Source organism: Dreissena polymorpha, chromosome 11, assembly GCF_020536995.1.
Source record: "Dreissena polymorpha isolate Duluth1 chromosome 11, UMN_Dpol_1.0, whole genome shotgun sequence".
NCBI lineage: Eukaryota > Metazoa > Mollusca > Bivalvia > Myida > Dreissenidae > Dreissena > Dreissena polymorpha.
The window spans coordinates 81,181,877-81,196,023 of NC_068365.1; the positions used below are offsets into that span (position 1 = coordinate 81,181,877).

The 14,147-nt window shown below is 37.6% G+C and overlaps 1 protein-coding gene across 2 annotated transcripts in view; it reads right to left on the reverse strand.

Annotated features, from left to right (window-relative positions):
* LOC127850765 (rap guanine nucleotide exchange factor 4-like) overlaps positions 1-14,147 on the reverse strand; it is a 152,949-nt gene that overhangs the window by 30,589 nt on the left and 108,213 nt on the right. The window contains exons 6-7 of one of the 2 annotated variants that reach the window (XM_052384055.1): positions 1,983-2,037; positions 1,045-1,148 (exon numbers count right to left, since the gene is read on the reverse strand). In XM_052384055.1, coding sequence (XP_052240015.1) covers positions 1,045-1,148; positions 1,983-2,037 — 159 coding nt within the window. Of the gene's footprint in view, positions 1-1,044; positions 1,149-1,982; positions 6,720-14,147 lie in introns of both variants that reach the window. The other variant, XM_052384054.1, reaches the window with a different exon arrangement.

Below are 14,147 nucleotides of genomic sequence, written 5' to 3' on the forward strand. Positions count from 1 at the left end.
TACTTGAACCCGGGACCTCACACTATCAAGGCACAGAACTTACTAGGCCCAGTACTTGAACCCGGGACCTCACACTATCAAGGCACAGAACTTACTAGGCCCAGTACTTGAACCCGGGACCTCACACTATCAAGGCACAGAACTTACTAGGCCCAGTACTTGAGCCCGGGACCTCACACTATCAAGGCACAGAACTTACTAGGCCCAGTACTTGAACCCGGGACCTCACACTATCAAGGCACAGAACTTACTAGGCCCAGTACTTGAACCCGCTACCTCACACTATCAAGGCACAGAACTTACTAGGCCCAGTACTTGAACCCGGGACCTCACACTATCAAGGCACAGAACTTACTAGGCCCAGTACTTGAACCCGGGACCTCACACTATCAAGGCACAGAACTTACTAGGCCCAGTACTTGAACCCGGGACCTCTCACTATCAAGGCACAGAACTTACTAGGCCTAGTACTTGAACCCGGGACCTCACACTATCAAGGCACAGAACTTACTAGGTCCAGTACTTGAACCCTCGACCTCACACTATCAAAGCACAGAACTAACTAGGCTGCTTAAACATTTAATTATTAATTCCACTTATTTTTGGTACCATGACCGTGATACAAAATTCTCTCATGATAAAGTTTCTTGACTTTCATCCCTATAATCTGTTACATAAAAGTGAACTATTTACCTTACAAACAGATTTGACTGACATGTTAAGGATTCGATTGACAACATGTTAAGGATTTGACTGACATGTTACAGATTTGACTGACAACATGTTAAGGATTTGACTGACTACATGTAAAAGATTTGACTGACAACATGTTAAGCTATTCAGAAAGCCATGGCATAAAACTTAAAGGGCCTTTTGTGAAAAATATTTTTATTACTGAAAATGGTGTACTGAAACATTTTTCAATCCACATTGCCTAGGTTATTTATCCCATGGAAAATCGAGGACAGCTTGTTGTCACAAATGTTATAACTGTTTGTATCCTAGCACAACTGGACCCAAAGAAAATTATATTGAAAGAATTACTTGGGTGATAGGGGCTGCAGGATTTGGCATTTCTTCTGGTCGTTGCTTGTTGGCCCCTTTCTTGGTGGAACTAGTTTTCTCATTGGCATTACGTTTTGGAGACCCTTGAATAAATAGACCAAGTTATGAAAATCAGCATGCAACACAATTGTAGCTTAAGCCTCAACCCCATAAGAAGCTAAGTGAAAATGGCTTTTCCAACCAGCATATAACCAGAACAGCCTGTGAGTAACTCAAGGTCTGTTCAGGTTTTATGCTGTTTGCTACTCATCAGTACCTCAGGGTTGGAGATGAAGCCTTTCAAACTTGAATATATTACGAAAGGACTTATATTTAATTTGATTTTCTAAAGAACTTCAAATGCGCCAAAATGCTTTTCTAAGTGGTAAAGGTTTAACAACCACTACGCACAAACAATAAGCTGTTTTTCTCAGAGAGCAGTTAATATATATATTTCAATTTGTGTGCTTATTTATCCTTTATTAAAATCTTGTAATTTAAGGTATCCTGAACCATGAAATTGTAAACACATTGTTAACATTTACTGGTAACAAAAACAACACAACTATTTAACAGCCTTACAATAAAAAACAAGAGATTGCCAAGCAATATGGTCCCCTACCGGTGAAACTCCACCATTGTCAGTAAAAATTTTTTTTATTTTTTTTTACATTTGTTGCCATAGCAGCCACAATTTCTGATGTAGGAACAAAATGAATTGACGTGCATAATCTCAATATTGCCAACTGTCCATGTTTTAAGTTTCATTAAAAAATATTAAGAACTTTTTAAGTTATCGCAGGATCCAGAAAAGTGTGACTGACAGACTAACACATGGAGCGCAAACCATAAGTCCCCTCCGGTTTACCGGTAGGGGACAATAACCATATGAAACATTAATGTACAAAGTAAGGGTTCTAAGGGAAAAAACTCTTTACCTCCAGGCACAGCAGCAAGGGGGGTAATCACCGACTCCATAATCTGCTTGTTCCTCTGCAAGGAATACACACATACAGACATTTCATCACACTCCAGTGTGTACAGTAGATAGCCCAGACACATATCATACTTGAACACAGGCTCCACGCCAAAGGGCAACAACTTGTCATCAACAGAACATGCATCAAAGAGAGGTAAGTCATATTTAAACTTTGGGTCCATAAAGAACTGATTTGAAAGTTCAGGACATGGTTTTAAAGGGTTTGGAGGTAAAGTGTTTGCTGGCAATTGTGTAAAAACCTCATCTGGACATGAACGCTCTGAAAGACGTGGTAGTGATCCACTGTTTTTGGCAGTTTCAGATCCTTTTCTTTTATCGGAAATTTCATCACTAGACAAAGATCTTCTGCGCCTGGTTATAGAGTTGGACTTGACAGTTTTATTTACAATGAACTGCCTGATATGTTTTGCATCAAATAAAAACTGTTGCTGTTCACTTGATGCGAGCTTGGCAGACTTTGGGGTACTTGATATTTTCCCAAAGTTTACACTGTTGAAGTCAATATCAATGCCACAATTCTCATCATTTTCTTTTTCAGAAGATTGTGTGCGTTCCACCATCGAAAATCTCTGAGTTGTTCTATTAACAATAGACTCTGAATTCTTCTTTTCTTGATCATATATATTACTTAATGATGGCACTTTTTTGTGAGTGTTTTTACAAGGTAAAGGTGGTTTAGTAGTAAGAGCTGCATCATTGGCTTTATGAGTGAAAGACTTTATTTTTAGTGTTCTATCTGTATCATTTGGATTGTTTAATAAATTAACTATATCCTGAGTGGTTGAGGTAATCTCATTGGTTTCTGGCCTCGTGTTTGAACTGGTCGGGTTTGTAGTGAATTGTGTAATGTAAGACGCTGTTCTTATGACATCATAATCAACATAATCAATATCAATAGTTTCTATAGCAACCAAACTTGTCAACACATCATGAGAGCTTGACATGGATTTAACTTTCACCATTCTCGACTCTTTTTGAGTAACTTTTAAACTTTCTACAAGTTCACATTCACTAGAGGTTTTCAAATCCACACATGAACTGCACTTTAAATCCTCAGACGCATACAAATCTGATTTCATACTTTGTAAATCCTCTAATATTTCCTCAGAAGATGTCCAACTTACATCCTCAACATCCTCATCAGTAAAAGCTTTTACTTTACGCTTCAATGACCCAGCTTTTTGCTCTATTTCAATTTCTCTGTCCAGTAGATCATTACAAGACTGAGTCTTTCTAACATTATCATCATTGTCAACTATTTCAGAGTCCGACTCAAGAGAGTTATCTAGATCGTCCGCACTTAGATCCAGAACAGGCTGGTTTCTGCTTAAGCTTCCCTGGGAAATGCCTGTTAAACCTTCAAACTTCTCCAGAATGAATCGTTTGTTTCTATTTGTACCCAAATATACACTGTCTTCTGCATGTGCTTTTGAACAAAGGTCAACCATCGATCTAGGTCTTATGTTCCGTCTCTGGTTCTTCTGGAAGCAGTTGTTTCCAGTCATGATATCCCAGGATTTTCTTTCTGCCTTTCCAGAGGTATTACTAGTGCCTATTTTTGCACCATTTTCTTTTCTAAAACAGGCACATGAAGCAGTCAAATCACAGAGTGAGAAAACTGACCTCATTACAGCCTTGGAGGTTATGTCCCGTACTCTACAAGATTCTGTACTACCGTCTGACAAATTCCTTACTTTTCCACAAGCTCTGCAGAATGAAAACACAATGCTTTCTCTTTTAGAATGCGGACCTGATAATTCCGAGTCCATGCTATACTGCTTTTGGAACAGAAATATTGAGCTTCCGCTGGAGGTGTCATGGTCAGAGGAGAGGTCATCGTCGTCATTGACAACACTACACATCCTCCGTACCTGAGCTGTGTCAACCGAGCGCATGATTTCATCAAGCAATGTTGGACTTTGAACTTGACTTCCCGAAAAATTTCTTTGCCGGAGAACTAAGCTATTTGTCCTTGACCTTGAATCAAGGCTATTTGAATCTAGTTCATTTTGCATCACATCATTAGCCATCTTCAAATTTAATTTTAATCTTTTTTCCTGTGATGTTTTTTCCAGAAGAGAAATGGGTCGTTTTCTCGGCATAAAAACTGGTACTTTTTCATAAACTATCTCCACTTTGTTTTCATCTGTAACCTTTGTTCGCTTTTTTGTAAATTCCTTAAAGGGACTATCTGGGACAGTCACAGAACTGGTTCTTCTTCGAATCATGGTAGAAAAATTAGTGGCGCTCTTGACTACTTTGTTTGCTAAAGAATTGGCCGATGATGACAATGGAACCCAAACTTTATCAGAAACAGATTCTTTGCTGTTTTCATTCCTTATTTTAAATGAACTTCCAACTTTTATATTATTTGTAAAGGAACGTGTCTTGTCATTCAGTAACCTTGACAAGCTAGCTATTCTTCCCACCTTTCGCCTTGGAGATTTGCCGGACTTTAATTTCTTTGGATTTGGCAAAGTGTAAAATCTTGTTGGGTCTAGTTCTGAGTGTCCTTTGTCAACCCTTTGCTGTACTTGGCCCTCTGCCTCCAGCACAGGTGTCAGAAGCAGTTCAGTGGAACTTGCTAACATCGAGCGTCTTTTAATCCCATTCTCCAACTGACCCAAAATATCACTTGATTTCAAGCTAGAATCCAGTGAACGTCTAAAGGGTGTTGTTTTTCTTTTGTGTCTTTGGTCACTTTCTGTTGAACTGTCAACTGAAATAGACTTCTTTAAGCCTTCAATAATACCTGATTGCATGCCAACAACATGTCCATCAATGAAGGCTAAACCATTTTTAGCCCATTCATTAATCCTTCCTTCTATAGACTTACTTTTTGTTTTTCTTCCCTTTCTCTTAGAATCTATCCTGTCATTATCAATTTTCTCTGACAAAGAATATGGAATAATCTGCCTTGGAATCAGCCCACCACTTACAATTTCCTTGTCTTTTAAAGTATGTGTTTTATTGTTTGCAAAATCAAAATCGTTATTTCTCATGTTCTCAATCTGATCATCATGGTGTCCCGCCTCAGAGTCAGAAAAGAACAACTCATTAGAATGCACTGAATGTGCACTGGAGCCAAACGAGTCCAAGGAATCATGGCTCGAACTTCGAACCAACATTTCATCTTTTACGTAATCTTTCGACACAGCAGTCTTGTGTTCACCAGTAAGTTGACTAACATCAAATCCAAAAGACTCATAATGTTCTTCTTGAACTTCATCCGATATTAATACCTTCACAGACCTGTCAACCATATCGCTCTTTTGGTCCATCTTTTTATCACGGTCAGTAATGTCAGATTTATGATTGAGCTCTGACCTAAGGATCCACGGATTTTCAAAAGATTCTACACTGTCCTTAGCAGGCACTTCCTTTTTGTCTGTGAAAGGATTTCTGAGCGAGCTCCTGCGTTCGAGACGAGGCTGGTCTTTCAGTCTCTTCACATTTCCTGAACTAAATGTTTTTGTAAGTGTCATCTTCGGATGACTACACTTCATGGTATTTATAACGTCTCTCAACACATATTCCTTGTCATATTCTTGCATTGTTTCAAAAAGTTGTGAGTGGACACTTTTTACTTGTGTGTCACCTGCTTGATCTTTTTTGCTATGATTTGATTTCTGTGAAAGCTTTAACACTGACTTTTGAATGTCAGCTGATGAACCAACTGTGACAGAATCAAATGTGACTGTGTCCGTCTCATCATTTCCGTACATATCACCACATGTCAGAGGTTGAACACTGAACTGTTCCTTATTTCCATTCTTAATGTTGACTGCATGTAAGTGCAATGGAAGAACTTTTTCAGATGATAACTCAGTATCAAGATTACAAAATTCATCATTTTCATCATCAAACATTCCTCTCCTTGTAAGCAGACTTCTTTTCATCACAGGTTTATACTGAAGTGGTTTTACCAGTGTTAAGACTTCAGATACGTCATTTCCAAATAACGTTTGCACAGATAACTTCACTGGAGCTATTTTGGCCTCTTTTTCTTCACCAAAGGCATTGATGGTGCTATTTGAATTTGTATTTTTACATCCAACTTTATTGAGCATATTTTCTCGCGTGCATCTATGGGCACTTTTGAAGTTTCTGTTTCTATGATGACTGATACCAATTTTAATCTCATCATCAGTATTTTTCACACCAGCTTTTTCAGTGATGTCAAGGTCAACATTTGACTTATGTATATTTTTTGTTCTGTCCAATTTCAATCTTTTGGACAAAGAGCGCTTCAGTTTTTCCTTAAACTTCATTTTGTCTATGCAAAATTATTTTCACCTTGTTTAAAAATCACACATGAAATGCCATTTCATTTATTTTGCACTGTCAATACTTGAGATTGAAATTAATTCCAGTTTGTTTTAAAGCAAAAACACACAATTCCATTTCCTTTATTCTACACTTTTGATATCCTCAACCAACATTAATTCCACCTTGTTTAAAATGCACAATTCAATTTGACTTATTGCATTTCAGCAGCACCATGTATTTTTCTGCACCTCTCACAACTTCAATCAGTGGATGTTATTCACACTGAGTGTTGACATGTGGTCCCTCTGGGAAAAAGATTCCTGAAGTTATCTCAGACTTTCTGTCATTGAAAAATTTTCCTGAATAAATGCGCAGCCAGTCTGTATCTGCAGCATCAAGGCGTGACCTGCAAATACAAACAAGAAACAGTTTCATAAAATTCCTCCAAATATACTCTTATCTTCTATGTCTCAAGTATATGTGCCTCATTATGGGAAAACTGGCCCTAATGCATTTCCGTGAGTGCTCTCAAGGATAAGCTTGTGCAATCTGCACAGGCTAGTGAATGCTCTCAAGGATAAGCTTGTGCAATCTGCACAGGCTAATCAGGGATGATACTTTTTGCTATTTAGGAATTTTTCATGTAGATAAAATCTCTCCCTTAAGAAATTCCAGTCTCGATGAAAAAGTGATAAACCTAATAAGCCTGTGCACACTTCACACGCATTAAACACAGTTTTCCCAAAGCTAAGCTCAAATATAGAACCACTTTAATTGATAACAAGGGACAAAATTGTCACAAAACCAGGTTTTCAATATTAAAAAGTCTGATAAAGGGCTTGTTTAAAAATAAATCTATTTTTAGTCGTGGCGACTTTGACCTTGGAGAAATCTACGTAATTCTTTTGAGGGACACACCGTACAATGATGGTGAACAAATGTGCCAAATGATTTTTAAATCTGACAATCAATGACATAGTTATGGCCCGGACAAGCTCATTTATGGCCATTTTTGACCTTTGAACTCAAAGTGTGACCTTGACCTTGGAGATATCAAGGTAATTGTTTCGCCCAACACACCGTCCAATGATGGTGAACAAATGTGCCAAATGATTTTAAAATCTGACAATCAATGACATAGCTATGGCCTTGACAAGCTCATTTATGGCCATTTTTGACCTTTGAACTCAAAGTGTGACCTTGACCTTGGAGATATTGACGTAATTCTTTCGCGTGACACACCGTCCAATGATGGTGAACAAATGTGCCAGATGATTTTAAAATCTGACAATGAACGACATAGTTATGGCCCGGAAAAGCTTGTTCCGCCCGCCCGCCTTCCAGCAAGCCCGCCTGCAATCGCCAATCTAATAATCAGTTTTTTCCTTCCGAAAACCTGGTTAAAAATACTGCCCATCTGTTCTTATCTACTATGTTCATATGAAAGCCCCTCAGTGGGGATTTTAAGTGCACATTACTGGAAATCGTCTCATGTTTCGATGCCTTGAAAAGCTCAAAACAACATTCTTATGCAACCATGAAAATATTAATCATTTGCATCATATGCACATGTTTTATTAGATTCCAGGTATATGGGTCATATGAATTAATATAAATTAATACAAGCATTATATTTCAAATAATAAATCTCAACTGAAAACATCACAACAACCTATACTATCACATACATTTAATAGCGTACACCTGGTAATTAATTAAGTTTTAAATTATTACCATACCATCTGCTAAAATCCTACATAATAACAACAATAATTGTGGGTCCATAAATCTGAAACCTATTTAAGTCCAACAATTGCTAATAACCATTTTCAGTCCAACAAAAGTACTGTACAACCATTCCAGTCCAATGTCTTACAATGAATCATACAGAATTCCAGCCCTCTATTCCAATATCTGTTCCTTCATACTGCATTGAACGTCTCCAATGACCAATGCCCAAAGCTACAATATTTGCATGGAATTTGTAATCAAATCAGCTCCCAGTCAATACTAACTGCTACTAAATGGCCTGTCAAAGGCAGTCACTATCACAGGAAACATTTACTAAGATTCCATAATAGAAATGTCTCTTAAAGGTATATCAAAGCATCTATTAATGTCACAACTGCAATTATTGTCTTACTTTCACTTCATAAATATAAATTGATCTTATATGAAAACAGAACACACACACACACACACACACACAAACTTCCTTTAGTAACCCAATGAACAATATATCAAAAAGAGAATGTCATTAGGAACAATCATTACCTTACATAATTACTTGTCAATCTTAATTCACTGGGTCTCACATTCACAAATAAATGATTTTCCGCTCTATAAAGTGCAGAACTTCAAACAGGCATAACAAAGAAATACCTTTCATGCCTCTATAGATAAGGCATGAATATGTCAATCATTATTCCATCTAATAGCTCAGATTGTACTTGCAAGTATTGCAACTACAGGTGTTTACAAGTCAAAACAAACCAGATCTTGATAGGATATGAGTGTTGCTCTTAACTCTTTCAGTGCTGGAACCGAATTTTGAAGACCTTTGCAAACAGTTTGGATCCAGATGAGACGCCACAAAACGTGGCATCTCATCAGGATCCAAACTGTTTGCTATTCTGATAGTATTCTTTGAAAAAAATCGAAGAAAATGCTAATTTTAGAAATTCAGCAGTCGACATTTTAGCAGAACACAAATTTCCCATCATGCAAAGGGTTAAAGCATGTGCCTAAAGTGTTAACCCAGATTAGCCTGTGCAGTGCACACAAGCTAATCAGGGACAATACTTTTCGGCTGAACTGGATTTCAACTAAGAGACTTCCTTTCAACGCAAAAAACCTTAAAAAGCGGAATGTTTTGTCCCTAATTAGCCTGCATATACTGCACAGGCTAATCTGAGACGACACTTTAAACATGCATTTAACCCAGTTTTCTCAGAGCCCAACTCATATTTATTACAAGATCCAAAATCACAATGCATTGTTACGCCCTCAGCCCCTCACACAATGCATTGTTACGCCCTCAGCCCCTCACACAATGCATTGTTACGCCCTCAGCCACTCACACAATGCATTGTTATGCCCTCAGCCCCTCACACAATGCATTGTTACGCCCTCAGCCCTTCACACAATGCATTGTTACGCCCTCAGCCCCTCACACAATGCATTGTTACGCCCTCAGCCCCTCACACAATGCATTGTTACGCCCTCAGCCCCTCACACAATGCATTGTTACGCCCTCAGTCCCTCACACAATGCATTGTCACGCCCTCAGCCCCTCACACAATGCATTGCTACGCCCTCAGCCCCTCACACAATGCATTGTTATGCCCTCAGCCCCTCACACAATGCATTGTTACGCCCTCAGCCCCTCACACAATGCATTGTTACGCCCTCAGCCCCTCACACAATGCATTGTTACGCCCTCAGCCCCTCACACAATGCATTGTTACGCCCTCAGCCCCTCACACAATGCATTGTTACGCCCTCAGCCCCTCACACAATGCATTGTTACGCCCTCAGTCCCTCACACAATGCATTGTTACGCCCTCAGCCCCTCACACAATGCATTGTTACGCCCTCAGCCTCTCACACAATGCATTGTTACACCCTCAGCCCCTCACACAATGCATTGTTACGCCCTCAGCCCCTCACACAATGCATTGTTACGCCCTCAGCCCCTCAACTTAATTATAAAATGCATCTGAAAATGAAGAAGCAAAAAATAACAAGATGCTGTGTTTGTGAAACACAATGCCCCCTACTGCGCCGCTTTGAAGCCATATATTTGACCTTTATCCTTGAAGGATGACCTTGACCTTTCACCACTCAAAATGTGCAGCTACATGAGATATACATGCATGCCAAATGTCAAGTTGCTATCTTCAATATTGCAAAAGTTATGACCAAGGTTAAAGTTTTGGGACAGAATGACAGACAGACAGAATGACAGACAGACAGGCCAAAAACAATATACCCCTGATCATTCGATCCAGGGGCATAAAGAGGTTTCTCAGAACTATATTGAAAATTAAAAGTTTATTTTATGTATCAAGACAAATAATTTTACTGCCTTAAAAGTGAGAAAAAATATATAAAATCCAAGACTTTCTTTCATTTACTGTCATCAGCAAATTAACATACAGCAATGTTCCACTTTCAAATACTGTATGATATATTCTAACACACTGCTTGTCTCTTTTCAAATACTGTATGATGTATTCTAACACACTGCTTGTCTCTTTCAAATACTGTATGATATATTCTAACACACTGCTTGTCTCTTTCAAATACTGTATGATATATTCTAACACACTGCTCGTCTCTTTCAAATACTGTATGATATATTCTAACACACTGCTCGTCTCTTTCAAATACTGTATGATATATTCTAACACACTGCGTGTCTCTTTCAAATACTGTATGATATATTCTAACACACTGCTCGTCTCTTTCAAATACTGTATGATATATTCTAACACACTGCTTGTCTCTTTCAAATACTGTATGATATATTCTAACACACTGCTCGTCTCTTTCAAATACTGTATGATATATTCTAACACACTGCTTGTCTCTTTCCACTTTCAAATACCGTATGATATATTTTAACACACTGCTTGTCTCTTTCCACTTTCAAATACTGTATGATATATTCTAACACACTGCTTGTCTCTATACTGTATGATATATTCAAACACACTGCTCGTCTCTTTCTTCATTTAAACTATTCCACTTTCAAATACTGTATGATATATTTTAACACACTGCTCGTCTCTTGCTTCATTTAAACTATTAACAAAAAATATGTTATTTGAGACTAATTCAGAACAAAATCCAAAAAAAAGTTCAGCGCATAGCAAAAATACATATTTCTTATTATAAATTAATACATATTTATACATTTTCTTTTGACTAAGAATAAAAGTATGACTACTGTTTAAAACTTGATTTGATAATAAAGTAGTCCTGGTTCTTGAATCAATAGGTATTTTTTTATCAATTTATTCATTAATTTTAAATATGGTTTAAATGTTCAATGAAATTGTTTTAACCAATGACATGCTCAGACAACAAATTAAAATGTTTAACAGGAAGTAGAGCAATTCAGAATAAAAATGAGCCTCACTCTGGTAAAACCAATGTTAACCCTTTGCATGCTGGGAAATTTGTCGTCTGCTAAAATGTTGTCTGCTGAATTTCTTAAATTCGCATTTTCTTCGATTTTTTTCAAAGAATACTATCAGAATAGCAACTGGCGTCTCATCTGGATCCAAACTGTTTGCAAAGTTCTTCAAAATTCGGTTCCAGCACTGAAAGAGTTAATGTATGTGTGTAAAGTGTTGTCCCAGATTAGCCTGAGCAGTCCATGATTTTCCTATGTCATTTCAGCTTTTTGATCATGATTATAACCATCCTCACCTAAAAATATCATAGTAAGTTTGTTTTTGCCAAACTTGAAGTTGCATCACAGAAGCACATGTGTATCAAAATTGAGAATCTTGAATTTGTGTTTGTTAACTACATTTCAATGAGTTTGATCATTTTATGAGTTTGATCATTTTATGCACAAACATACATATTCAAGAACACTTTTTATTACATTTTGTTTAATCCATGACTTTTCCATTACTTAATAAGAAATGGGCCCTGCTCTGTGAAAAAGGAGTTTAATGCATGTGCAAATAAGATGACGACACTTTCCGCCCAAGAAGGCACTTTCTTGACATGAAAAATATCACACAAGCGGAAAGTGTTGTCCCTGATTAGCCTGTGTAGACTGCACAGTCTAATCTGGGACAACACTTTACGCACATGCATTAAACCCCTTTTTCACAGAGCACGGCCAAAATATTATGATTCTAAAAAAAATTCCAGACATTTAAGACCATTTTTCATGAGTTTTCCAGTTCTGTATGCACATGGACCATTCATAATGACAGTCATCACATGCGCAACAAGATCTTCTTGTCTAAACAATAATCACCATGGATTAGACTTAAAACTTTCACTATCAATGAAACTGCATGTTAGAACTTTAGTGATTCAATGCCAATTCTTTAAAATATGATTGTTGGCAAGGCTACAATACAATCAATTGTGTCTTGTTCTGAGAAAACTGGGCTTTATTCATGTTCGTAAAGTGTCGTCCCAGATTAGCCTGTGCAGTCCGTACAGGCTAATCAGGGACGACACTTTCCGCTTTAATGGTATTTTTAGTTTCAAGGAAGTCCCTCCTTACCGAAAATCAAGTTTAGGCGGAAAGTGTCGTCCCTGATTAGCCTGTGCGGACTGCACAGGCTAATTTGGGACGACACTTTACACACATGAATTAAGCCCAGTTTTCTCAGAACAAGACACAATTCAGCAAACTTTAGCTAAAAATCACTACTGTATACACATAATTCGATCCACTTTCTTGGAAAACTGTGCTTAATGCATGTGCATAAAGTGTCCTTCCAGTTAAGCCTGTACAGTCCGAATGATTACACTTTCCGCTTATATGGAATTTTTCTTTTAAAGAAAATTCATTGTATCAAAACTCCAGTCTTCGCGGAGTGTGTCGTTCCCATGTGACGTATGCTGACTGCACAGGCTCATGTGGGATGACACAACGCATACGCATTCAGCCTGGTTTTCAAAAAGTGCAGCTCATTTGGTCTAGCAGGACTATCCATCATGGTTGCAGGACAGTTTAATCAGAAAATGTAATCAGTATAATATAGTATGAAGCTTTTCTAACTGAATTGTCATCCATTCATCAACAAGATAACATGATTATGTTTCAATTATAGTCAGTAGAATAAATCTCAGGCATCTATCTACTATCCTGTATTTCTGTCTGAGAATGTTTGTAAACAGATATTAACGATGCTCTGTGAAAAAGGGGTTTAATGCATGTGTTCAAAGTGTCGTCCCAGATAAGCCTGCACAGTCTGCACAGGCTAATCAGGGACAACACTTTCATCTTTTATATTATTTATCGTTTAAAGAAATTCTCTTCATAGCAGAAATTTAGTTTAGGCGGAGAGTGTTGTCTCTGATTAGCCTGTGCAGACTGCACTTTACACACATGCATTAAACCCACTTTTCACAGGGTGAGGCCCATATATATATCCAAACCAATACATGGATAGAATGAGCCGCATCATGTGAATATGGGTCTTATGTGGCCAGTGTAGCTCCAGACCAGCATGTGCAATTGCTGGAGCTACCTAGTATGCTTAGGAGACCACATAACCTTGTTTAACTTGTGCAGTAGGGTCAGGAGCTACCCAGTCTGCTTAGGAGACCACGTTACATTGAGTAACTTAATAGCGGATGAAATAGCTGAACAAACTGCACTGGCTGCATATGGCACCAAACCTCAGATAGCATGGCTTGTATAATCCAGCCAATGAATTCTGAGGACATAAAAAGTCTTGAAATTATAAGACTTAAGTGAAAGATAAATCTTATGATGAAGAATTTTCCCTCAACTTTAGGTACAACATAATGTTTAAAAAAATAATTCCTTTATTTCAAAGTTTAATATTATGCACATATCCCCTGCATGATAAATGTTCATACAAAGTAAAGAATATAAATGATTGCCTTATATGATGATAAAATGAAGTACTTAAGTAAGTACAAAATTGTAGATTGAAGGTAACACGCAAAGATCAATTTCAACTTTAATTATTTGCTTTTATCCTGTTTTCACAAACTTGCATTATAAAAGCCCACCACATGAAGAATTTTCTCTCATCTTTAGGACTGGTATAACATGCATGTTTTTCTTTAGCAACTGACATTGTAAGCGCCCACAGACATGGCTCTA